The sequence below is a fragment of the Rutilus rutilus genome (assembly GCF_951802725.1).
Source record: "Rutilus rutilus genome assembly, chromosome: 15".
In the NCBI taxonomy this organism is placed as follows: Eukaryota; Metazoa; Chordata; class Actinopteri; order Cypriniformes; family Leuciscidae; genus Rutilus; species Rutilus rutilus.
Window position 1 is genome coordinate 36,391,135 of NC_140220.1, and position 24,320 is coordinate 36,415,454.

Genomic DNA, 24,320 nt, shown 5'->3' on the forward strand with positions numbered 1-24,320 from the left:
AATCTATTTATTAAGAATCAGTCTATAGTTAATTTATAGAGTGAAGACCTTATTTTTTTTTCAGCTACAGAAGGTCTATTTAGCTTTCAAAAAAGAAATTAAGCACTGTTTATTTTATTTGTCTCTTATAGTATTTGTCATATTGTTTGTAATTAGCTTTTTTGCTTGTTTTAATAACAAAGATATAATTAAATTAAATATCTATATTATAATTATAAAATTACATTTAAATAATATTAAATGACTCGTATCATGAAATAAGATTTTGGTCATCCCAGCCTGTTCAGAGTTGTGAAAGGTTTGCAAATATTAGCATGATTGATAATAATGTGATTGTTGCAAACATCTCGGTAAGGACGTTCACACTGACATGTAATTATTATTATTATTATTATTTTTAATAAAGGGGAGGGAATGGTCATAAAGCAGGGCAAGAACATGCTGGTCATGTGAGTTTTTAGCTTTTTTAAATTAATTTATAAAACAATGATTTGGGGGGCGCTAGCACGCGGCGAATGGAGTAGACGTTCTTTTTAAGTCTCCTCAAGTTGACTCCTGTTTTTGTTTAATATATCCGTCATTATACCAGTTCGCCCAAAGTTTTATGTTACAGCTTTTATTTTAATTGTTGCCGATTGCAGCAGTGTGTCCAAAGTTAAATTCTTGCTACAGTTAACGTAGTAATGACTTCCAAGAAGCTTTCGAAGGCCTCGCAACAGAGTAAGGATGGCGACGCCATGAGCGATTCCCTCTCCTCAGCCACTGCCAACACTATACTTGCAGCCATTGAGACGCAAGGCAACGATTTAAAACGGCTCATTGAGGACACAACGTTGTCTATCAATACTCGTCTTGACGCGTTGGATGCCGTGCTGGCCAATCTACAGTCCGAACAGTCGGGTGTTAAGAAAAAAGTTGAAGATTTGGAATTAGCCATGACCGGCTGTAATTCACGTCTGGACGAAGTGGAGAAAATCTGTGACGAACTGCGTTCGGACATCAGATTTCTTCGTGCTAAAGTAAATGATCTGGAGGGCCGCTCTCGTCGCCTAAACTTGAAATTTGTGGGAGTAAAAGAAGGAGCGGAGCAAGGTCATCCTACGGAGTTTGTTTCTGGGTTAATCTCTACTCTGTTCGGCCAAGACAAGTTCCCGAAACCTGTCAAAGTGGATCGCGCCCATAGATCGCTGCAACCTAAGCCTACAGAAGACGAGAGGCCGCGTCCGATTATTGCGAAGCTGCATCATGACCGCGACACGGACCTGATTCTCCGGCTGAGGCGTGACAACGCACCGCTGCATTACATGGGGAAACAGGTGCATATCTTCCCGGACTATACGGCAGAGGTGGCCTCCAAACGTCGCGCATTCGGATCGGTGCTGAAAGCTTTGAAGGAAGCTGGGGTGTCCTGTTCTCTTCGCTTTCCTGCAAAGTTGCGAGTTAAGTACAAAGACTCCATATCGATTTTCGATTCACCAGAAGAAGCACGAAAATATGCAGACTCTCTATTTAACAAATGACTTTTCTTTACTGATTTTGTTTTATTGTGCTGGTGCATTGGGCTTGATTAGGGCGGATTGTTAAATTGTTCATTTAAGCTCTTCCTCAATTCTTTCTGTTTTTGACGGCACTTTTGTCTATGTTTGGTATTCTGTCAGCGGCAGGGGAGAACGAGTGATACTTTTTCTACAGCTTACCGAGTAAGTTTTTTGTTGTTGTTTCTCTCCCTTTGCTCTGCTACCTTCCTGGTAATGGGTGAGTTTCACTGTTTCAGTTGGGGAAACGGTTATAGGTGGGGGGTAAGTTACAATGGGCTGTTCTGGGCTAATTATAGTACAGTGTTTACTGCCTTCTTTGTTCTTTTACATTTACATTTACATTTAGTCATTTAGCAGACGCTTTTATCCAAAGCGACTTACAAATTAGGACTAAAAATAAGCGAGTCATCATGAAGAGGCAAAAAACAACAACAACGCAAGAAGTGCTCAAAATACGAGGTTCAGGCATTATTCAGAGTAGCATAAGCACGATAAGTGAGGTTTTAAAGGGAAAGGTTGTTTTTTTTATTGTTTTTTTTATGAAGGTAAGTGCTCACGGAAGAGATGGGTTTTCAGCTGTTTTTTGAATGTTGTCAGGGATTCTGCATTCCGGATGAGGGTGGGGAGAGTGTTCCACCAGCATGGAACTGTGAATGAGAATGTTCTGGAGAGTGATTTTGTGGCTTTCTGTGATGGAACCACGAGACGTCGCTCGTTGATCGATCGTAGGTGTCTGGTAGGGATGTAGGCTCGTAGGAGTGAGTGAAAGTAGGAGGGAGCTGAGCCTGTGATAGATCTGTAAGCAAGCGTCAATGCCTTGAACTTGATGCGAGCAGTGATAGGTAGCCAGTGCAGAGAGATGAACAGAGGAGTGACGTGGGCCCTCTTGGGCTCGTTGAAGACAAGACGAGCTGCAGCATTCTGGATCATCTGTAGAGGTTTGGTTGCACATGCTGGAAGTCCGGCCAGAAGAGCATTGCAGTAGTCAAGCCTAGAAATGACCAGGGCCTGGACGAGGAGTTGTGTTGCATGCTCAGTTAGGAAAGGCCTGATCTTCCTGATGTTGTGAAGCGCAAACCTGCATGATCGAGCTGTCTTTGAAATGTGATCTGTGAAGGTCAGCTGGTCATCAACCGTTACTCCCAGATTTCTGACCGACCTTGATGGGGGCATCGATGATGAATCAAGCTGGATGGTGAAGTCGTGCTGTAGAGATGGATTGGCAGGGAGGACGAGAAGCTCAGTCTTTGCCAGGTTGAGCTGCAGGTGATGTTCCTTCATCCATGTGGAGATGTCTGCCAGACAGCTTGAGACCCGTGCAGCTACTGTGGGATCATCTGGTTGAAATGAGAGGAAGAGCTGTGTGTCATCAGCATAGCAGTGGTAGGAAAAACCGTGTGCCTGTATAATGTGTCCCAGTGATGTAGTGTAGATGGAGAAGAGGAGGGGACCAAGAACGGAACCCTGGGGAACCCCTGTGGTCAGTTGATGTGCTCTGGATACCTCGCCTCTCCATGCGACCTTGAAGGACCTACCTGTGAGATAGGACTCAAACCAGTCGAGTGAAGTTCCTGTGATGCCCAGTGATGAGAGGCTGGACATAAGGATCTGATGGTTTACAGTGTCGAAGGCAGCAGACAGATCCAGAAGAATGAGGAGTGAAGATTTGGAAGCAGCTTTTGTAATCCGTAGGGCTTCTGTGACCGACAGTAATGCAGTCTCAGTTGAATGACCTTTCTTGAAGCCAGATTGGTTGACATCCAGCTGGTTGTTTAGAGACAAGAAGGATGTTACTTGGTTGAAAACAGCTCTTTCAAGTGTTTTCGCAATGAATGGTAGGAGAGAGATAGGTCTGTAATTCTCTACAAATGATGTGTTTAGTGTTGGTTTTTTAAGCAGTGGAGTAACCCGAGCCTGCTTGAATGCTGTAGGGAAGGTGCCAGTATGGAAGGATGAGTTGATGATGTGTGTGAGTGCTGGTAGAAGTGTGGGAGAGATGGCTTGTAGAAGGTGTGAGGGGATGGGGTCTAGAGGGCAGGTGGTAGGATGACTGGAGAGGAGAAGTGTAGATACTTCTTCCTCGGTTAGCGGAGAAAAGGAGGACAGAGGGTTATTGGCTGTGGAAGGGGTCAGTCTGGGTTCCTGTGTGTGTGGAGCTGAGAATTGACTGCTGATAGTTGTTGTTTTGTTGGTGAAGAAGTTCGCAAAATCGTCGGCAGTTAAAGAGGAGGTGGGTGGTGGTGGAGGTGGACAGAGGAGAGAGTTGAATGTCTTGAAGAGTAATCGTGTGTTGGGGGAGCTGTTGATCTTGTTGTGGAAGTAGGAAGATTTTGCAGCATGAACATCAACAGAAAAGGACGAGAGGAGAGATTTATACATACTCAGGTCAGATGAGTCTTTTGATTTGCGCCATTTCCTCTCTGCTGCCCTGAGTTCGGTCCGGTGTTCACGAAGAACCTCAGATAACCAGGGGTTAGAAGGAGTAGCGCGTGCTGGCCTGGAGGAGAGAGGGCAGATATTGTCTAGAGAAGAGGTTAGAGTGGAGCATAAGGTATCTGTTGCAGTATTCACATTCAGAGATGAGAATTGTGAGGGTGGGGGAAGAGAAGATGACACGGCAGAGGAAAGATGGGAGGGGGAAAGTGAGCGCAGGTTTCGCCTGATGGTGACTGGTGGTGGGGTTGGTGGTGCCGCGGTAGCGAGTTGTAGACTGAAAGTAATGAGGAAATGATCTGAAACATGGAGAGGTCTCACCAAAATGTTGTCTGTGGTGCAGTTGCGTGTGTAAACCAGGTCCAGTTGGTTGCCTGATTTGTGAGTACCTGTGGTGATGTGTCGTTTGAGATCGAAGGAGGCTAGGAGAGAGGTGAAGTCTGTTGCATGTGGTTTTTCGAGATGAATGTTGAAGTCACCGAAGACTAGAAGTGGGGTGCCGTCCTCAGGGAAAGAGGACAGCAGCACATCCAGCTCCTCTACGAAGTTACCCAGCTGACCTGGGGGGCGATAAATGACTACAATGTGGATCTTACTGGGAGTTGTAAGTGTGATAGCATGATATTCAAATGAGTTGTTGTTGCATAGAGAAGAGAGCATTGAGTATTTCCAATTGTTGGAGACGAGAAGCCCTGTCCCGCCACCCCTCCCAGACTGGCGAGGGGAGTGAGAAAAGGAGAAATTGCTAGAGAGAGCAGCGGGGGTTGCTGAGTCTTCTGGTTGAATCCAGGTCTCAGTCAGGCCCAGGATACTGAGAGTAGAATGAGATGCAAAGGCTGGAATGAAGTCAGCTTTGTTGACTGCTGACTGACAATTCCATAGACCCACGGAAAGAAAGAGAGGAGTGTGTGAGGATGAGAGAATGAGAGAATGGGACGCAGATTAGCAGTATCGCGCTGCCTTGTGTGCGTGATGAAAGGGCGTTGTCGAGAGATAACAGGAATGTGTTGAAAACACATGCTGATTAGGGAGAAAGATAAGATAAGAAGTGGAAAGGGAAAAGGAGATACTTAAGTGCCTTTCTGGTGTCCTTGCTCGGTGGAGTCGCGCTGGTAGAGTCGATGGTCTTTACCCGAGTCGGTCTTCACACGAGGAGGCTGAACACGAGAGCTGAACGCTTCCGCTGACGCTTCCGCGACAGCGCGCAAATTACACAGATATACAGATAATGCTTTCACCGCTTGAGTGAGTACAGCTGTTTCGGTTGGGCAATTAAGTGAATAACTTAAGCGACAATGGGCCAAATCGAAAGTGTTAGGAGCAAAGGCTTAAGTGCAAAAGGCTTTTATTGGTGATATTCAAGTTCGATGACGAAGGTTGATGCATATAGTGCTTTTGGGGGGACCAACGTCACTTTTGTATCATGGAATGTTAGAGGTATGGGACACCAGATTTAAAGAGGCAAAGTATTTGCACATCTTAAGTCCCTCTCTGCCGATATTATTTTTTTGCAAGAGACTCATATCAGACCAACAGAGCAGAGACGCCTTAGATCTAACTGGATCTCACAAGTCTATCAGTCTTCATTTTCTTCAAAGGCCAGGGGTGTTGCTATCCTATTTAGAAAATCTGTCCCATTTCGTTTGTGTTCCCCTTGGAAATAATTTTTCAACAAATTTTTTTGAGTCCCTCCCTTTTAAAATTGTTCGTGATCATTTCACTTATTTAGAATTGGTTATTCCCCTAGATCCCAAAGATATATTTAAACTTAATTTTATCGCTGCAATAAAGAGCCTTAAATCCAACATTGAAAAATGGAGGCTTTTGCCTTTATCATTAATAGGTTGTGTTAACGCTATAAAGATGATGGTCCTTCCAAGGTTTCTATATTTGTTTCAGAATCTACCCATTTATCTTACTAAATCGTTTTTTAAAAATCTAGACTCTATTATTTTCCCTTTCATTTGGAGTTTTAAGACTCATCGTATCTCAAAGGCACACTTGGAAAAATCTAAAGAGATGGGGGGGCTGGCAATGCCAGTCTTTCAACATTATTATTGGGCAGCAAATGTAAGAGCCTTGATGTATTGGAGTAAAGATTCACAATGTCATATTGAGACTGATGATTTTCCTACCTAGATTCATATGGAATCTCATTCTGTAATCAAGAGCTCTCTTCCTGCTTTATTACTTTCCAATTTAAATACTCCTTTAAATAGCATTACTAAAAAATTTGTAGTACATAGCTCATTAAGAATATTAAAACAAATTAAGAAATTTCTTGGTATCACACGGCCTTCCGTTCATTCTTCTTTTTGTAAGAATCATAATTTTACACCCGGTCTGAGCGATAGAATCTTTCAGTTGTGGAATAACAAGGGTCTCTCTACATTTAATGATCTATACACAGATGGTCGCTTTGCCTCTTTTGAACACCTACTTGGTAGATATAGTCTTTCTCACTCTCATTTCTATCGATACTTGCAGATTCGGCATTATGCTCAGCAAGCATTTTGTGATTACAGGATTCAGCAGGAAGAACACCGCTTCTTTAACCTAGTGCGACAAGCACCTGATTCTAGGCATATGGTTTCACAATTTGTTTCTCTCTTCTCTTCACAATTAAACATTTCTTCTGATTATCTCAAGGTAGCTTGGGAAAAGGATGCTGGAATCAACATATCTGACAACCTCTGGTCTGAAATCCTACAAAGAATACACAGCTGTTCTATTAATGCAATACTTCAGTTAATTCATTTCAAAATTGTACATAGACTGCATTATTCTAAAGTTAAACTCCACAAGATCTACCCAGAAGTGTCTCCAGTTTGTGATCGATGTCAGGGCGCAGAGGGAACTTTATCTCATTCTTTTTGGTTCTGCCCAAAACTCCATAGGTATTGGCAGGATATATTTTCTTGGTACTCTGCGGCATATAACCTGGCTGTTTTGCCCGAAGTAGAATTGGCCATCTTTTGCTACTCTGGCACAGTTTCATCTTTTCCTTATTACGTGCAATTGGCATTAATGCTGGGCATGATGGTGGCTAAGAGAATTATATTGAGGGAGTGGAAATCCACTGTTCCCCCATGTTTTCAGAGATGGCTTGCTGAAATGGCCTCGGTCATTCATCTTAAAAAATGAGGTTTAATGAAGCAAAGTCTCTTAATAAGTTTTCTAAGATCTGGAGTCCCTTCCTCCATCAGCTTATTAACAGTAGCATGTAATGGACTTTGACACATTTATAATACTGTGATTTTAATGCTGATTCTATCCCCTTTTTGTATGTGTTTGATCTTTTTCCTTTGTAATTATTTTAGGCACTTATGTCATTCTTAATGTACTCTGGCCCTTTTTCTGTGTGGGTGGGTTGGTGTGTATGTTGTTTTTTTTTTTATGTTGTTGTTGTTATAAAACCAATCAAAATTAATATTGAAAAAAAAAAAAAAAAAAAACAATGATTTGTAAGTTCTGTCATATTTTTCAATTACTTTTACTGTTTTAGTTTTTTTGCCGTGGTATCGATTCAGTATCGGTATCGAGGTATTTTGGTCTGGTATCGTATCGAAGTCACAATTTTGGTATCGTGACAACACTAGTACCCTCTAGGGGACGCAGCGTCTCGTTCCCCTTCTCAGGGAACCATGGTTATATGCGTAACTGAGACAATTTATTTTTAATAAGATCCATTAATGTTTCTAGTAAAAGTTTCTTGTATCACAAACTGTTGTAACAGTTTTAGATTTTTAGATAATTTTTAATAAACTCTTTAACCGCAATTGAGTTTTTCCAGCTTTTCATGTTTTCACTATTGTACAGAAGGGTGGGCTGTAGTGCATCTTCTGAAAGAGTAAAGCATCTCCAGATACAACTACAAGTGAAGAATATCTACATAAATATCTACAGAAAGAAATGTCAAAATGACACAACTGTGCAAGCTTTGGGGGTGTTGCTGGACTCAATCTATGTTTTGATCATCATTCTGAATCCGATCGGGACATAGTCTTTGACAAAAATGTGATTTTCCCAGCTTTTTGTTCGAAATTATGTTTTTTATTATACTTACCCACATTCAAGTGTTGTTAAAAAAATAAATGAAGTTAGAATAAAATGTTTATTTATTTAAAAGCAGAGGCTCTGTTCTTTCTTTTAATTTACTGACTGACTGTTTACATATTCATACAACAAAATATTCTGGGGGCCATGAATGTTTTGAATGCTGTTGCTGAACTTTTCAAGAAAACGCTAGCAGAGAAAGAGTTAAGATACAGTTATTTATTTACTGCGTGAAATGGGTAGATTGTATTTAAAAAAGGTGGGTTACCGCTGGTTAACCTAATGAACAATTGTAATATTAAATGTCTCAATACCTTAAAAAAAAGAATTGCATCTGATTGCCAATTTATGTAAAAACATTAAATCTCTTAAACAAGCAAACAAGAACAAAACACTCACAGAGCTTTTCTGCAGTTGATCACAGCTGGTATCAGTCTTCTTCTACCCTCATCTGTTGTGTTGTATTTCTGAACATCCAGTTCATCCAGCACCTCCTCTGACATCTGAAGCATGTAGGAGATTGTTGAGCAGTGAGCAGCAGAGAGTCTCTCTGAGTGTTTGTCTGATTTCACAAACTCCTGAATTTCTCTGGACAGAGTCTGATCTTTTACTTCCAGCAGACAGAGGAACAGATTGATGGATTGACCAGTGTAGAGTCCATGTCCATCTTTGATTTTCTCTTTAATGTAATGTGTGGTTTCTCTGATGGTTTCTGAGCTGTTCTCTGTGTGTGTCAGTAGATCCTGTAAGAGTCTCTGATTGGACTCCAGTGAGACGCCCAGCAGGAACCGCAGGAACAGATCCAGCTGTCCATTCTCACTTTCAAGGGCTTTATCTATTGCTGCTTCAAACATATTATGCATTGCAAAAAAATGTAGTGCTTCCATTGTAGTACAAAGATGGTAGTGAAAGACATAGAAAGCAGCGAGAAACTCCTGAACGCTCAGATGAATGAAGCTGTAGACTTTTCTCTGATGAATCACAGATTCTTCCTTAAAGATCTCAGTGCAAAACCCAGAATAAACTGAGGCATCAGTGACGTCTATACCACTCTCTCTCAGGTCCTCCTCATAGAACATCACATTGCCCTTCATCAGCTGTTTGAAAGCCACTTCACCAAGTTTCACCATCACTTCTCTGTTGGATTGCAGGAGTTGCTCTGGACCTCTCTCTTCGTACTTCTGATTCTTCATGTTGATCTGAATCAGCAGGAAGTGGATGTACATTTCAGTCAGAGTTTGAGGGATTTCTGCACTCAGATCTTCTTCCAGGAGCTTCTGAAGCACAGTGGATGAGATCCAGCAGAAGACAGGTATGTGGCACATGATGTTGAGACTTCTTGCTCTTCTGATGTGTGAGATGATTCTGCTGGCTTGATGCTCATCACTGATTCTCTTCCTGAAATATTCCTCCTTCTGAGGCTCATTGAATCCCTGAATCTCTGTAAGACGGTTGATGTATTTGGAGGGGATCTGACTGGCTGCTGCTGGTCTGGAGGTGATCCAGATGAGAGCAGAGGGAAGCAGCTCTCCTTTCATGAGCTTTGACATCAACACACCCACTGATGAAGTCTCAGTCACATCAGAAACTTTCTGAGCATCTGAAAACATCAGTGTCATTCTGCTTTCATCCAGACCGTCAAAGATGAGCACAACGTTACACTCCTCATAAATCTTTGAGTCCAGATCTTGAAGTTCAGGATGAAAGTCCAGCAGAAGTCTGTGAAGACTGTACTGACGATCTCGGATCAAGTTCAGCTCTCGAAATGGAAGCACAAAAATGAAATCTACATCCTGATTGGCTTTTCCCTCTGCCCAGTCCAGAATGAACTTCTGCACAGAGACAGTTTTTCCGATTCCAGCAATGCCTTTAGTAAGAACAGTCTTGATTTGGTCTTTCTTCTCACATCTTGGTTCAGGTGAGGCTTTAAAGATGTCATTGCAGGAGATTGTAATGTCTTGTGAGTGTTTAGTTCTGGCTGTTTTGTCCATCTGAGAAACCTCATGTTCGTTATTCACTCCTTCACTCTCTCCCTCTATGATGTAGAGCTGTGTGTAGATCTTGTTCAGCAGGGTTTGATTCTCTTGAAGTTTAATTCCTTCAAATAATCCCTCATACTTGTTCTTCATGCTGGTTTTGTGTTGATCTTTGACTCTCTGTAGGAAATCATCAGTTGTTTGAATCCTGAATTCAGAATCCTTGTCTCCAGTCTGATCCTCTCTGTTCACAATGATGAGCAAAAAAGAAACATGGAAAAAATATGATAAAATAAAGTATTTAACATATGGTTCTCAACCTTTCTTACTCCAAGGCCCCCCTCCTCTCCAAATCAATGCGGCCACACCTGCCATACCAAACAAGACCACAGGGAGATGCCAAAGGACTGCATATAGCTACTATGCAGATCCATGCAGAATTATTATACACACCAAAATACAAGCGAAAAATAAAAAAATTAATGATACAGACTAATAGTAAAAACATTGCAATTATAAGCAATATTACCTCCCTTTTTGTCAAAATGTCATTCAAGGTAACAAACCATGGTCATTGAGTAACAAACCATGGTCATTCAGCGTAACAGATTACTTATGCAATAATGAAACATTATACTTATTCTGACCTGTAATTTTTTTAATATATAAAAGAATATGTGATCATACTAAATTTTATTATATTTTAAATGATTTTCACTTCCTTACAAAAACTTCTTGCTGACAAATTGGCAAAACCTAGTGGTTTGAAGGATATTAGCAAAGTATAAAGATTTAAACATTACAATTAATTATTATTTGGGGCTGCACTGTAATCCTTAACTATAGATTTTTAATATGTCACCAAATAAATCTTGTTTTAAATATGCCTAATAAGATTTTCTGATTCATGAATATTGTTACACTGAATGACATTTTAGTGGGTGTCTTCTGTACAGGATTGCTGCACACTTTTTAAAGTCAAATTTAAGACCTGAAGAAATCAAAATTGATACCGTACATTAGGGGTGCGCAATATTGACAAAGATATATCTCCATGTTTTCAAAGTTTTGTTGATAATAATTAGATGATATTTTACTGATTGTATTTTTGTACTGGTACCATGGCTGGTTTAGGCCTGTTGTTGACAGCAGACTCACGAAGATATTCATATTTTTCATATTCTATGCAGTGGTCAGTTCAAAGCAGTGACAGAAATTAACATTTTTACTAAGGGGCAATATTTCTTAGTTTAAATCCAGTCTGACCAGTGCGCTTCCCAACAAGTTTCACAATGATTGTGTATTTAGTCAATAGGCGGAAGGCAGGTGGTGTTTAGTTGCTGTTCGAACGGATTCGACCACATGAGCGTCTACCATGAATGCAATCCGGTCAAATGTGTTTTCGACTACCTCTGGAAGTGGTCGAAAGTAGACAAGCTCAAAAGGTTTTAGACCCCTGTTTACACCTGTATTAAGCGTCAGCCACTTGTGATCAGCATTTTAATACCAGGTGTAAACAGGGCCTCAGTGTGCATTCAGTGTGTTGTGGTAGGTTGTGTGTCTCACATGAATTGTTGTGTATTAGTTTCACTAGATCAGTTAAATCATACTCACATGGGGTCAGAGGTCACTGGTCCATCACTGAGGTCAGGAGGATGATGCAATGATTCGTTACTCTTCAGAGACACACAGCTGGGTTCTGAAGATGATGTTCTCAGTTTCTTCCTCCTCCTGGAGATACTTAGACATACAGAAATATTTCTTCCATCAGTTCTGCCTGCCATTTAATTTTGTGTGAGTCAGTCTGTTGTCTCTAATTCTGGATAGATTCTCACCTGGGGTCAGAGGTCACTGGTTCATCACTGAGGTCAGGCGGATGATGCAATGATTCGTTACTCTTCAGAGACACACAGCTGGGTTCTGAAGATGATGTTCTCAGTTTCTTCCTCCTCCTGGAGATACTTAGACATACAGAAATATTTCTTCCATCAGTTCTGCCTGCCATTTAATTTTGTGTGAGTCAGTCTGTTGTCTCTAATTCTGGATAGATTCTCACCTGGGGTCAGAGGTCACTGGTTCATCACTGAGGTCAGGCGGATGATGCAATGATTCGTTACTCTTCAGAGACACACAGCTGGGTTCTGAAGATGAAGATCTCAGTTTCTTCCTCCTCCTGGAGATATTAGACATACAGAAATATTTCTTCCTTCAGTTCTGCCTGCCATTTAATTTTGTATGAGTCAGTCTGTTGTCTCTAATACTGGATAGATTCTCACCTGGGGTCAGAGGTAACTGGTTCATCACTGAGGTCAGGAGGATGATGCAATGACTCGTTACTCTTCAGAGACACACAGCTGGGTTCTGAAGATGAAGATCTCTGAGTCTCCTGCATCACTTCAGATGCAACGTTCTCCCTTTTCTCCATAATGACCAACTGACACCTAGCCTGTATATCGAAATACAAAAAACATGACAATATACACTCACCTAAAGGATTATTAGGAACACCTGTTCAATTTCTCATTAATGCAATTATCTAATCAACCAATCACATGGCAGTTGCTTAAATGCATTTAGGGGTGTGGTCCTGGTCAAGACAATCTCCTGAACTCCAAACTGAATGTCAGAATGGGAAAGAAAGGTGATTTAAGCAATTTTGAGTGTGGCATGGTTGTTGGTGCCAGACGGGCCGGTCTGAGTATTTCACAATCTGCTCAATTACTGGGATTTTCACGCACAACCATTTCTAGGGTTTACAAAGAATGGTGTGAAAAGGGAAAAACATCCAGTATGCGGCAGTCCTGTGGGCGAAAATGCCTTGTTGATGCTAGAGGTCAGAGGAGAATGGGCCGACTGATTCAAGCTGATAGAAGAGCAACTTTGACTTAAATAACCACTCGTTACAACCGAGGTATGCAGCAAAGCATTTGTGAAGCCACAACACACACAACCTTGAGGCAGATGGGCTACAACAGCAGAAGACCCCACCGGGTACCACTCATCTCCACTACAAATAGGAAAAAGAGGCTACAATTTGCATGAGCTCACCAAAATTGGACAGTTGAAGACTGGAAAAATGTTGCCTGGTCTGATGAGTCTCGATTTCTGTTGAGACATTCAGATGGTAGAGTCAGAATTTGGCGTAAACAGAATGAGAACATGGATCCATCATGCCTTGTTACCACTGTGCAGGCTGGTGGTGATGGTGTAATGGTGTGGGGGATGTTTTCTTGGCACACTTTAGGCCCCTTAGTGCCAATTGGGCATCGTTTAAATGCCACAGCCTACCTGAGCATTGTTTCTGACCATGTCCATCCCTTTATGACCACCATGTACCCATCCTCTGATGGCTACTTCCAGCAGGATAATGCACCATGTCACAAAGCTCGAATCATTTCAAATTGGTTTCTTGAACATGACAATGAGTTCACTGTACTAAAATGGCCCGCACAGTCACCAGATCTCAACCCAATAGAGCATCTTTGGGATGTGGTGGAACGGGAGCTTCGTGCCCTGGATGTGCATCCCACAAATCTCCATCAACTGCAAGATGCTATCCTATCAATATGGGCCAACATTTCTAAAGAATGCTTTCAGCACCTTGTTGAATCAATGCCACGTAGAATTAAGGCAGTTCTGAAGGCGAAAGGGGGTCAAACACAGTATTAGTATGGTGTTCCTAATAATCCTTTAGGTGAGTGTATATGACAATGACTTTGAAATGCGACTGGTTTATTTTTGCCGCAGTGACTTTGCAGAGGCAGCTAGCGTCTAGCAGCTAGACAGGCGGATGTGATTGTATATAGGTAGCCTTCCTTATGTTGTAGAGAGGTGTGTTGAGGCAAAAAGGTTTTGACCGCAATAGCGAAAGCGGTGAACGAATGTCAACTTCTCTCTAATACAAGGAAAAAGCAAAATTGGACATTATGCACAGTGGTGTTGTGGAGTCAATAAAAGTGTATGGTGATGCAACGGAAGAATGGACTTCTCTTTTCTTAAGGAGGAAGTAAACAATGTAACATCAAAACGCAAGAAAGTGAGTCAACCTAATTACTCCTGGACCAAACAACTCAGTAGCTTGAAGTATTAGATTTAGCTCCTACACACTCATTTAAGTTTATTTCTGTATTTTGTTCCAGAACCACACCTGTTCAATTTGAAATTATCATCAGTAAACTCTTTCAAAGAGATTTGGAGTCTGCAGAGTGAATTTACCACATTTGATGTCATTTCACAGTTCTGACCGACTGTCTGCAGGGTTTCGAATCAACCCGTATTAGCGTAAACTTAAACCTCAATTACAAACCTGGTTTTCCCACGAGGTCTCCCAACCCTCAACCCTGCTTAGCTTCAGTGGGGCTATTGGGCTTTAATAAACTTTATGAAACTATTATGAATTTGGTATATGCATTTTTTTTTTACGACAAGTCAACTTATTGAACAATTTTCACAGTCTTTAAACTGAGATCTTAAAGGATTTGCTATCCTCTGGCTCCCTCTAGTGGACAACATTAGTATTATGGCCTTCATTTCTGAATCACATTGATATAAATAGTTGATCATTTTTTTGAATGATAACATGTTTTTGAACAATTAATTTATTACTGATAATATACCCAATTAAACTCAAATTCACTGATTCGTGGTACAGTATTTTATGCTTTAACAGTTGAATTTTCAACTTCTAGATTTTAGCTTATGCTGGGTACACACCAAAAGATTTTTTACATCTTATAAGATTTTCAAAATGTGATAGACCACAAACATGAGGACAAAAATCCTAGATTTAACTGTTTGCTCCTATAGACCTTATGTGCCAGAGAAACGAGGGCGCCGCCATCTTTAGAATATTGTCTTTTAACTTCTGTTTTTGCGGTCGATCTGTATATCTCTATGGCATTGCTGTCCAGGAGTAATTAGCTTTTCAAGTGGATTTACTTAATGTAAAGTTAACGAAAGTTATCATGAGGATTGTAATGTTTAAAGCAGATGTCTCAACAATTGTCAGTAGACCGGGAAGATTTTAAAACGAGCCGTTCATTCATAAATACACAAGATCGCTGTGAAAATACAGACCGGAAGTCAAAAGAAAACGAGCGCAGCGCTAAAAAGGGGCGGGGCTACATAAGGTCTATAGTGTGTGGTGTGCCATGATGTGACAAAGACACCACACATGAACAGATTTTCAACCATAGACTGTAAAAGTTTTCAACCAGAGTCTCGACTGTGAACACAGGAAATCTCGCAAAATCTCGCGAGACTTCAGAATAAGCATGGCAGATGATATGCAGGAAGAAATTGCGATGATAGTGTTTGGAAAGGTTTTACACGACACGTTGTATAAACGTTTGTGCTGTTGCCACAAATCAACAAGCTGATCCTCCATCTCTGCTGTCCAGATCAATTTCACTTTGTGCAGCGCCATGACTGCGTTTGTTATGCTTCCGTCTTCCATCATCTCACTTTCTGATTGGATATTGTTTTGTTTCACGTGATAGCCTCCAGAGCATGCGCGCGTTTGTCCTCGGGGTTCCCCCCACACCAGGCGAGGATTTATGGGTGGGCCTGGGTGTGCGAGTGGCCCAATCAGATTAATAAAAACAATAAAAAAAAATAATTTTAATAATATTAATAATTTGAATAGTTTCCTGAGGACATTTATGTACAGTAGCTACGAAAAATAGCTACAAAAGAAAAATATTATGTCGGCATATCACGTGTCAGTCCAGTGATGCTATCACGCAACACCGCTCTCCGTGCGCGCACTGACTTAAAGGGATACTCCACTTTTTTCGGAAATATGCTCATTTTACAACTCCCCCAGAGTTAAACAGTTGAGTTTTACCGTTTTAGAATCCATTCAGCCGAACTCCGGGTCTGGCAGTACCACTTTTAGCATAGCTTAGCATAGATCATTGATTCTGATGAGTCCAGTAGCATTTCTTTCAAAATGACCAACGAGTTTCAATATTTTTCCTATTTAAAACTTGACTCTTCTGTTGTTAAACCGTGTACTAAGATCGACGGAAAATGAAAAGTTGCGATTTTCTAAGCCTATATGGCTAGGAACTATACTCTCATTCCGGCGTAATAATCAAGGAACTGTGCGGCCGTACCATGGGTACAGCAGGTGTAATGATATGACACAGCACCTGATAATAGTCCCCAGCTCGGTAGCCTATTATCAGGCGGCAGGCGCTGCGTCATATCACTACGCCTGCTGCACCCATGGTACGGCCACACAGTTCCTTGATTATTATTGGGGAGTTGTAAAATGAGCATATTTCCGAAAAAAGTGGAGTATCCCTTTAACGTTGTGATAGTCTACATGCGAGCATGCGAGTCGCATAACAGACAGATGACCTTCGGGGTTGACTGACATGAGTACAAGGCATAGGCCTATTTAAATTCACTACCGAAGCACTGATCTGCTATAGTTGACATATTTATCAGGCGTATAAGTTACATAGGCGTAATTTGCCAGGGTCGATATTGTCCCCACCACTTTTTAAAACATCTCGCGGCACGAACGTATTAATTCTACAAATAAATAAAACATCTCCAGTTAACTGGCAGAGACTTCATTTCGTTCGTTTTTTAAATAAGAGTCGATCTAGCGCTGAAATGTGTTTTTTTAATCAAGTGATCAAAGTGCTCGTTGCTGCTGCGATCAGTGGCGCGGATACTAGTGGTGCAACGGATCATCATTGATCCGTGATCCGTTCGGATCAATAATAGGCTTGTTTGAGATGCGCCTTGCCTCGCCTGAAATGTAGTCGAGAGTAGGCGGCTGCAGTGAGAGGAGGAGTGAAAAAAGAGCAGGCAAGCCGGACAGTTCTCTCTTCACGCAGTGGATCTGACACCTGTGAGATCAAAGATGGATATCGCGGGATTCACGGGATTCACGCTCGTGCACAGTGTTGCCAATAAACTGGATGGAATTTAAGTTCTTTACGTTGCTTCTATATGAAAAATAAATAAAATGAACAAGACACCCAAAGTACTTGTTATTTAATTCCATTCCAAATACATGTTTATCAATATTTTTTTCTTTAATACAGACATATGTGTTTTTACATTTTACATGTGTTTTTTTATAAAAAATTGAATTGCATAACCCAAAGAGATCGCACTGTCAGATAGTTTTGGAATATTCACACATAACATAGGCTATACACATAAAACATGATATTAGAGTTTTAAAATCAAACATTTTAAAAGACAACAATACATCACAGTTGTTTAAACCAATGAGCATTAAGCTGTGTCGTCAGTAAGTCGTTTCCCATCATGCTTTTGATCAGCGCAGTCGGTGGAGAGCAACTGCGCCCGACTGCAGAATCCGACACGTGCGCCTTGCGCTCGTGAGAGATTTTTGACATACGTCAGCATGACATCAGAGCAAGGCGGACCGCACTCGGACACATTTTTAACCGGCATGCATCTCGCGGTGATCACCGGTGATCGATTCTGCGCAGATTTTGCTCATCTCAAACAAGCCTAATATCTTCGGTTCGGCACGCACGTGATCCGCGGATTGATTTATGAAAAAAAAATGTTGTGCGCATGTTCAGTCCACACACAGCGTAGTCATGGCGAGCGGAGGAATGACACTTTTCACATGCTCACACACACATCCATTTTCTCACGCACAAAAAAAAAAAATCGCGGAGCAAAGAGGACGGAGACCGACAGACTAGACAGAGCAGGTAAATAATATAAAAAAAATTTGCTATAAAAAATTCTCAGCTCTCAGATTCGGTCACTTTTATTACGAAATTCAAACATTAATACCATTTTGGCGCTTGTAAATGTGACGCAACAGATCCCTAGCGGCATGTGAACCGATCATCTCTAGCTAATAGTAAATACACACGATTGAACAATGTTGAAAGATACAGTAGGCTACAACTTACCTAAATGTATATTCCTCACACATAATATCGACGAATCAATCAAACAAAGGGGTCAATAAAACAGCTGGAGAACAATTATGTCACATAAAATTTACCTCAGGAAAGACATTTGATGACCATAATATGGGCTATAGCACGTTAGTTGGCTAGAAAAAAAGAGCTATAGAGAGTATTTTGCTAAATATGTGTACTATATTACATATTTATTATATTTTTTACTTATATCATTAAATAAAGTTGTTGTTATTATAATAAAAAACGCATTCTGTTTAATTTGAGTTATTTTTAACCTTAAATAATAGGCTACTGCCAGCTGATAGGGCTCTCTGTATGTTTACAGCATTAGGTGAGATGTTTTTTTCTTGAGAAAAATGAATGCCTGTCTTGGCGTAGCCTACCTAATATTTATCCAAATGAGTCAATATTAAATCAAATCACAATAATTGAATTGAAATAATAAAAAAGCGTAGCTTACCAGAAATTGTACCATGTAAACATTGTAACTTGTTGTCACTAAACCTAATAAAATTCAGTTTAGTTACTAAAATGGTTTGACAATCACAATACACTTATTGTGATGCAATAAAAAAAAATTATAGGTGCAGACATGAGGCCATATTCGGTTGTTTAAAACACATGCTGAAAGTGCTTGAGCCACGATACGACATAGGACATCCCGTCGCGCACCCACTTCAGCGAAAAAGTTTTTTATTAATGGTCATTGGTCCATGTTTAAAGGAAGGAGATATGCCTTTTTATGTTGCACTTTAAGTTGTTTTTCATTAATTATGAATTTTCATTAATTATGTTAAAAAGAAGATATTATGTCTTGTGCACTTTAAGTTGATTTTAATTTAATACTTTTATTCTTTAATAGTTTAAAAGTGTTAATAAACAAAAAGACAAAACTTATGTTTATATGTCTTGTCTTTTTTTTTTTTTTTTTTTTTGCTGATCCGAAAAATTATCCGATCCGTGAGTTTTTTGATCCGTTGCACCCCTAGCGGATACTGTGTTTTCTTGTGTGGCTCGCGCACACGCCGCACTGTCTTCACTCGGACGCGCGCTTCAAACCGTTGCGGAGACTCTCTATTCGTTTTGGTGAAATCACAAAACATAATGCACACAAACGTGTCCCTGCTTGATATACAACCACTGATGAACATAATCGGTTTTGATGAGGAAAAAAAATATATACGAGAAAAAAATATATACGATTACGGATTAGAACCCAGAACCTCTGACACGGTTGGCGAAAATTCTACCACTGGACCATTGAAGCCAACCAACCCAGTGACGTCACATGTTAGAATACTGCACAATGGTGGCGCCCTGGCCGCAAAAGATATAACGGTTTTTCTTTCTGTTATTGTACATATATCTGATTTAGCAAAGTTACGCCACTGGGCGTGTATATAAGCTTAAATCATTCATCACATGTTGAATATTTACGATTTGCGATCGTGGCGGCTCCGACGTTCTTCCAATCAGGTTCGGACATTCTCAACACACCTCACACCAAGAGAAAATCTGATAAGATAATCTGTAGAACCATCAAGATAATCGGGACATAGCTAGGATTGTCGGAAGGGGGAAATCGGCCCAAAATCAGCCCAAAATCAGCCCGATTATCTTTTGGTGTGTACCCAGCATAAGCAGTTATGATGCATTATATCATTTGTTAAATGAATTACATTCAGTCCTGCACTTCTAACAGTGTGACCCCTTCGATGCATCCCTAATATCTATCTTTAAAAATGCACAAAAGACAATTGCAAAATAATAATAAATTATACATAATTACCTTTTCACTTCAACCACCATGCGAAAAGTTCATCTGATTAAGGCAAACAGTGTATGTGATGGTCAGGCAGACATGGGTCCTATTGCTTTGCTTGTGAAACTCTAAGGGAGAAGGATGAAAAGAAAGGATAGTTTAATGTGAGTTCAGACTGCAGTAGCTTGTGCTTGTCCACATTTCCATTGTAAAACAAACATTTGTTGGGTTCATCATTTGCAAGATGGATGTTTCACCATTGATTGTTTCTCATGAGGGCGGTATACAAATCTCTAAAAAAAAATTTGCAGAAAACAAAAAGCTTTTTTTCAACTGTGGCGTCACCTCGTGTCGCTTGGAGACTACACAGACAGTCGACGACTAACTAGCATGTATGTTCTGCGCCTGCATGAGAGGACAGAACTCTCCCACACCAACAGGTGGCAGTAGTCTGTGTTCAGCATTCAAAAAGGGCAACTGGAAAAGCTAGAAATGTGGATTAGAGATGCGTGGATCAGCTGTAACGTCACACAAATCCGCAAAAAAAAAGAACATCCACCTGCCAGGCTGCCACCCACCTAAACCTACGATTTTCTCTGATTTACATATGCGCACCCGATCATCTCATTACAATTATTCTAATTCTCAGTGTTAAGTGTGATGATTAGTATCATATTACACTGAAGTAGGCTGCTTTTAAATGAACATATATTTAAAGAAAAGTTCTTCTTTGACAAAACTACATTTTCTTAATAGCCTAAACACAGGCTTTACTCTCTTTAAACTTAAATTGTCACTGTTTCTGTCAATGCAACACAAGCTTGTGTATATTTTTAGTTAAGGCTGTTAAGTTATGAAGCAATATCTCATGTAGTTTTTTCCTTTGTGTTTTGTGAACACTAGGAGGTGCTCGAGACATATGTTTTCTTTAATTGGTTTTCCCTGAAGAGATGCTGTTGTTGAAAATGAAGTTAATAGAGTGGCGCATGTTGTTGCCTTTTACCATGAAATGAGTTCCGTCTTTATTAAAATCAACCCATGAATGATTTATCTCATCCGCCTGTGACCCAACCACATTAATTGGAATGTAATTTTTTAATACTTGACCCACCCGACCTGCAAGACAGTGGACATACAGTCAAACAAAAAATACATTCAGACACCGTCAACATTTCTCACATTATCACAGTTTATTTGCTATAGTTTAGAAAATGGTAATAAAATATGACAAGAATTCAGCATTATCAAATCAGTTGATATTTCACTGGTTTTGTCCATCCTTCTGTTAGACTGTCTCACAGATGAATAAGGTTGAATATCTGTCAGCTGTTAAATTTAACTACACAATTACATAATACCAGTTTAGAATAACCAATTACCAAGCAATGCTTTATTTTGTTCAGTGTGTGGTGTAAAAAAGTCGCATTAGCAATTGAAAAAACAACACTTCAGTAAAACATGGTCAGGTCAAAGTGTCTGAATAATTTTGGGTCCCAAATTTAGAAAATTTTACTGGTAGTCACTGTATGAAAAATTATTGGATATAATATGTCACAGTTTACTTAATTTTGCTATCCTCACTTACAGAAATTAATAGTGTCCTGAACCCACCAGTAAAAAATATAAAAAAGTATATCTGGTGTCTACTTGAGGAACAAAACCAGGCCAAAACGAAGCTTATGTCAGGAGTTCGAAAAATGTAAATTATAAATATAATCTGTCTTTTGATATTTTTCCTGTATTGTATGCTAACACTCGCCTGACACGATCATGATCATTTTGTGCTGACAATTAATGCCATACAAATAACTACCGTAGTCAACAAATGAGAAAAGGTATCTAACGACATCATCTGACAATAATATGGATACATAATATGACATAAAATGAGAAACAAATAGCTGACCGTAAAGTGTGGCATTTGTAAAAGTAGAGTCTCCGAAATGGAGTCTTCTCGTCCATAAAGTTTTAACTATTGCTTTCGATTTAAGACAGTCTGCGCGTCAGTCAGAGCTCACGTGACCCGGTTTACATAAAAACCCTGAAGTGGATGGGTGGCACTTCCAGGTTGGGGAACTTCCATTCAAAAAAGGCTGAAACGAATCATTTCAAATCATAAGGTTGCCCTACAAATAAAGCTGATCCGTCAATTTTCCTTCATGATTTAATTTCAGACATCATGAGAATAACGTTATAGCCTTGGAATTTTAACTTGACATGTTATAACATGAATATCTATGGCACGAGCTCTTTTCAGTCGCTGCTTTCTTTTCCTCATGATTATTTTCTTTTTTCCCTTTGCAATCCGCTGTAAAAGTAAGAAAAATGACAACATATTCTGCACATTTGTGGTCTGTTCTTCCGAATTTAATTTACGATATATTCCATGAATAATTCACTGAATGCACGAAGAATCTCTCGTTATTCTTTCTCTAGTGTCTTTCCAGGTTTGTTCACAGGTAAATGCAATTTATAATCTGTCAAAATGACGGAAATCACTTTGAAATAGTATCACGTAATGCTGAAGTTAATGAACATTTTTTATTAAGGCAACATAAGCTACATAATACAGGTATATTATTACTAGTGATATTTAACCCGTCCGTTATTGCTGTGGAAAGACTCGCGCTTTTGGGGTTATTTTGGTCTGTTGAAATACCTTGATGCTTTTACACTTTTAAATTTCCTTTTAATGTTCTATGGTTGAAGGGTGAGTAGATTAATGTGATGCATTGTGACACTTTTTTAACGTATTGCGTTCATAGAGCGTGCCTTTCACTGATTGTTTACAGCTGAGCTTAACGGAAGTTACACCCATAATTCGCGCAAAGCGTCATGGGGCGCAGGAATAAGGTGGATACGAAATAAAAAAGAAATATAGAAGTGTGAGAAATACAGAAATAAGCGCGAACCTCTCTTACCATACTGCTTCAGCAGGAGCTGTTACCAGCACTAGTGAGGGCTGTTGATCTCTCGAGAAGGGTCTGGCTGCTGCACCCTTGGACTTGCACGCTCAGACTTGCCTATGAGACTTGCACGCTCAGTTACCTGCGCTTCCTCTGCAAGTGACGTCACTTGCAAGTTGCAATCGACACCTGGGCCCTGTCACAAATGGCACACTAGACCTAGCGGGCTGCGTCCGAAACCTCAAACTAATTGACTACTTTATTTCCAATACTTACGAGCGCTAGTTAAAGGGTCAGTTAGGGTGACCATATTTTAGTTTTCAGAAAAGAGGACGGGGGCGTGGTTGATGGGCCAGGGCGTGGTTTGGAGAGGCGTGGTTAAGGGGTGGGGGCGTGGTTGGGGGGTGAATGCATCAAAAAATACTTAACAAATGCATTCACAACCTTGCAACTATGTTATTGTACTTTAATACAAGTAATACATCTTTTCCATTCAATGTTTGGCCCGCAACAATAGAATACTATTAAAAAAAAAGTTTAGCTTTTAACACCTTTTACATGACACTTCTTTTCATGGCCATAGCAGGTTAAAAATCTACTACTAAAATAAAAAATCTACTACACTATTTCAGTAAGAAAACAATTTCAATTCTCCTGATGTTCTCTTGTAGCCTATACTTTCTTTATGTGGGCTTCTAGGTCGCTAGCACCTTTATTTGACACTTACACGTTGCCAGCTTTGCAGGTCAACAGTAGCCTATTCTGCTTTACATGGATCCCGACCGAAACGAAAACACAGGAATTTTCTCTGTAAATCATCTGTGAATTTACATTTGGGCTGTTTTTTTTTTTTACGCTGTTAGCTACTTACATCTTATCTCGCACTTGACCGTAAACTGAAGCGGAGTCACGCTGCTAAAATTCTGTGAACGTAAAGTCCGCCTACTTTGATTTGATTGGTCATTTAAAATATTCTGACATTGACGAGCAGTGACAGACTAATGAGGCTGAGATGAACACACACACACACACACACACACACACACACACACATAGGCCTCTGTATTCTGACGTGCTCTCTCTGCTTGCCACTGCGGATTGAGGAACGCGCTGATTATAACAAGAGGGGGCGAAGCCGAAGCCGGTTTCATATGTTTTGTGTGCAAAGGCAAGCATGTATTTAAAGTACACTCTTAATGGCCCAATGAAAAATAATGAAAACCAGGACATTTTCATCACTTTATAAAAAACAGACAGGACGGCCAGGACAGGACGTGAAAACAGAACATGTCCTAGGAAAACAGGACATTTGGTCACCCTAATATTGGCGTTATCATATGACCTATGCTATGACGCAATAAGAAGTGCAACAACTTAAAATCTATTAACGACAGGTTTAATTAATCTATCTGTAAATATCTTGATGAAACTTGCTCAATTTGTGGTCTTGTTGAAGAAGCAGCAGCCCATGTATTTTGTGATTGTTATCAATAAATTTTGGGTTGATTTAAGTTCTTATATTTTTAACCGTTCTTATGTGACCCACAGTTTTATTCTTAAAGAAAATATTTTTATTATGAAAACTCAAAATCGTTATCTCTTGAATATACTGTTAATTGATTTATTTTATATGCACAATTTTTCATCCACAAGCAAAAGTGCCTTAAATCTGCTTTATGTTTTTCTTTTTCTTGTTGAATTTAACTCTTGTTTCATCC

General features: G+C 40.0%; 1 protein-coding gene across 10 annotated transcripts in view; it reads right to left on the reverse strand.

Annotated features, from left to right (window-relative positions):
- LOC311304818 (protein NLRC3-like) overlaps positions 1–22,757 on the reverse strand; it is a 36,432-nt gene extending 13,675 nt beyond the window's left edge. The window contains exons 1-8 of one of the 10 annotated variants that reach the window (XM_084432090.1): positions 21,603–21,689; positions 19,724–19,824; positions 13,052–13,108; positions 12,280–12,449; positions 12,060–12,176; positions 11,839–11,964; positions 11,618–11,743; positions 8,427–10,247 (exon numbers count right to left, since the gene is read on the reverse strand). In XM_084432090.1, the coding sequence (XP_084288216.1) occupies positions 8,427–10,247; positions 11,618–11,743; positions 11,839–11,964; positions 12,060–12,176; positions 12,280–12,428 (2,339 nt within the window). In that variant the 5' untranslated portion in view covers positions 12,429–12,449; positions 13,052–13,108; positions 19,724–19,824; positions 21,603–21,689. Of the gene's footprint in view, positions 1–8,426; positions 10,248–11,617; positions 11,744–11,838; positions 11,965–12,059; positions 12,177–12,279; positions 12,450–13,051; positions 13,212–19,723; positions 19,825–21,602; positions 21,690–22,608 lie in introns of those variants that run through there. The other 9 variants (XM_084432093.1, XM_084432089.1, XM_084432091.1 and 6 more) reach the window with 9 other exon arrangements.
- Positions 22,758–24,320: the final 1,563 nt, after the last annotated feature.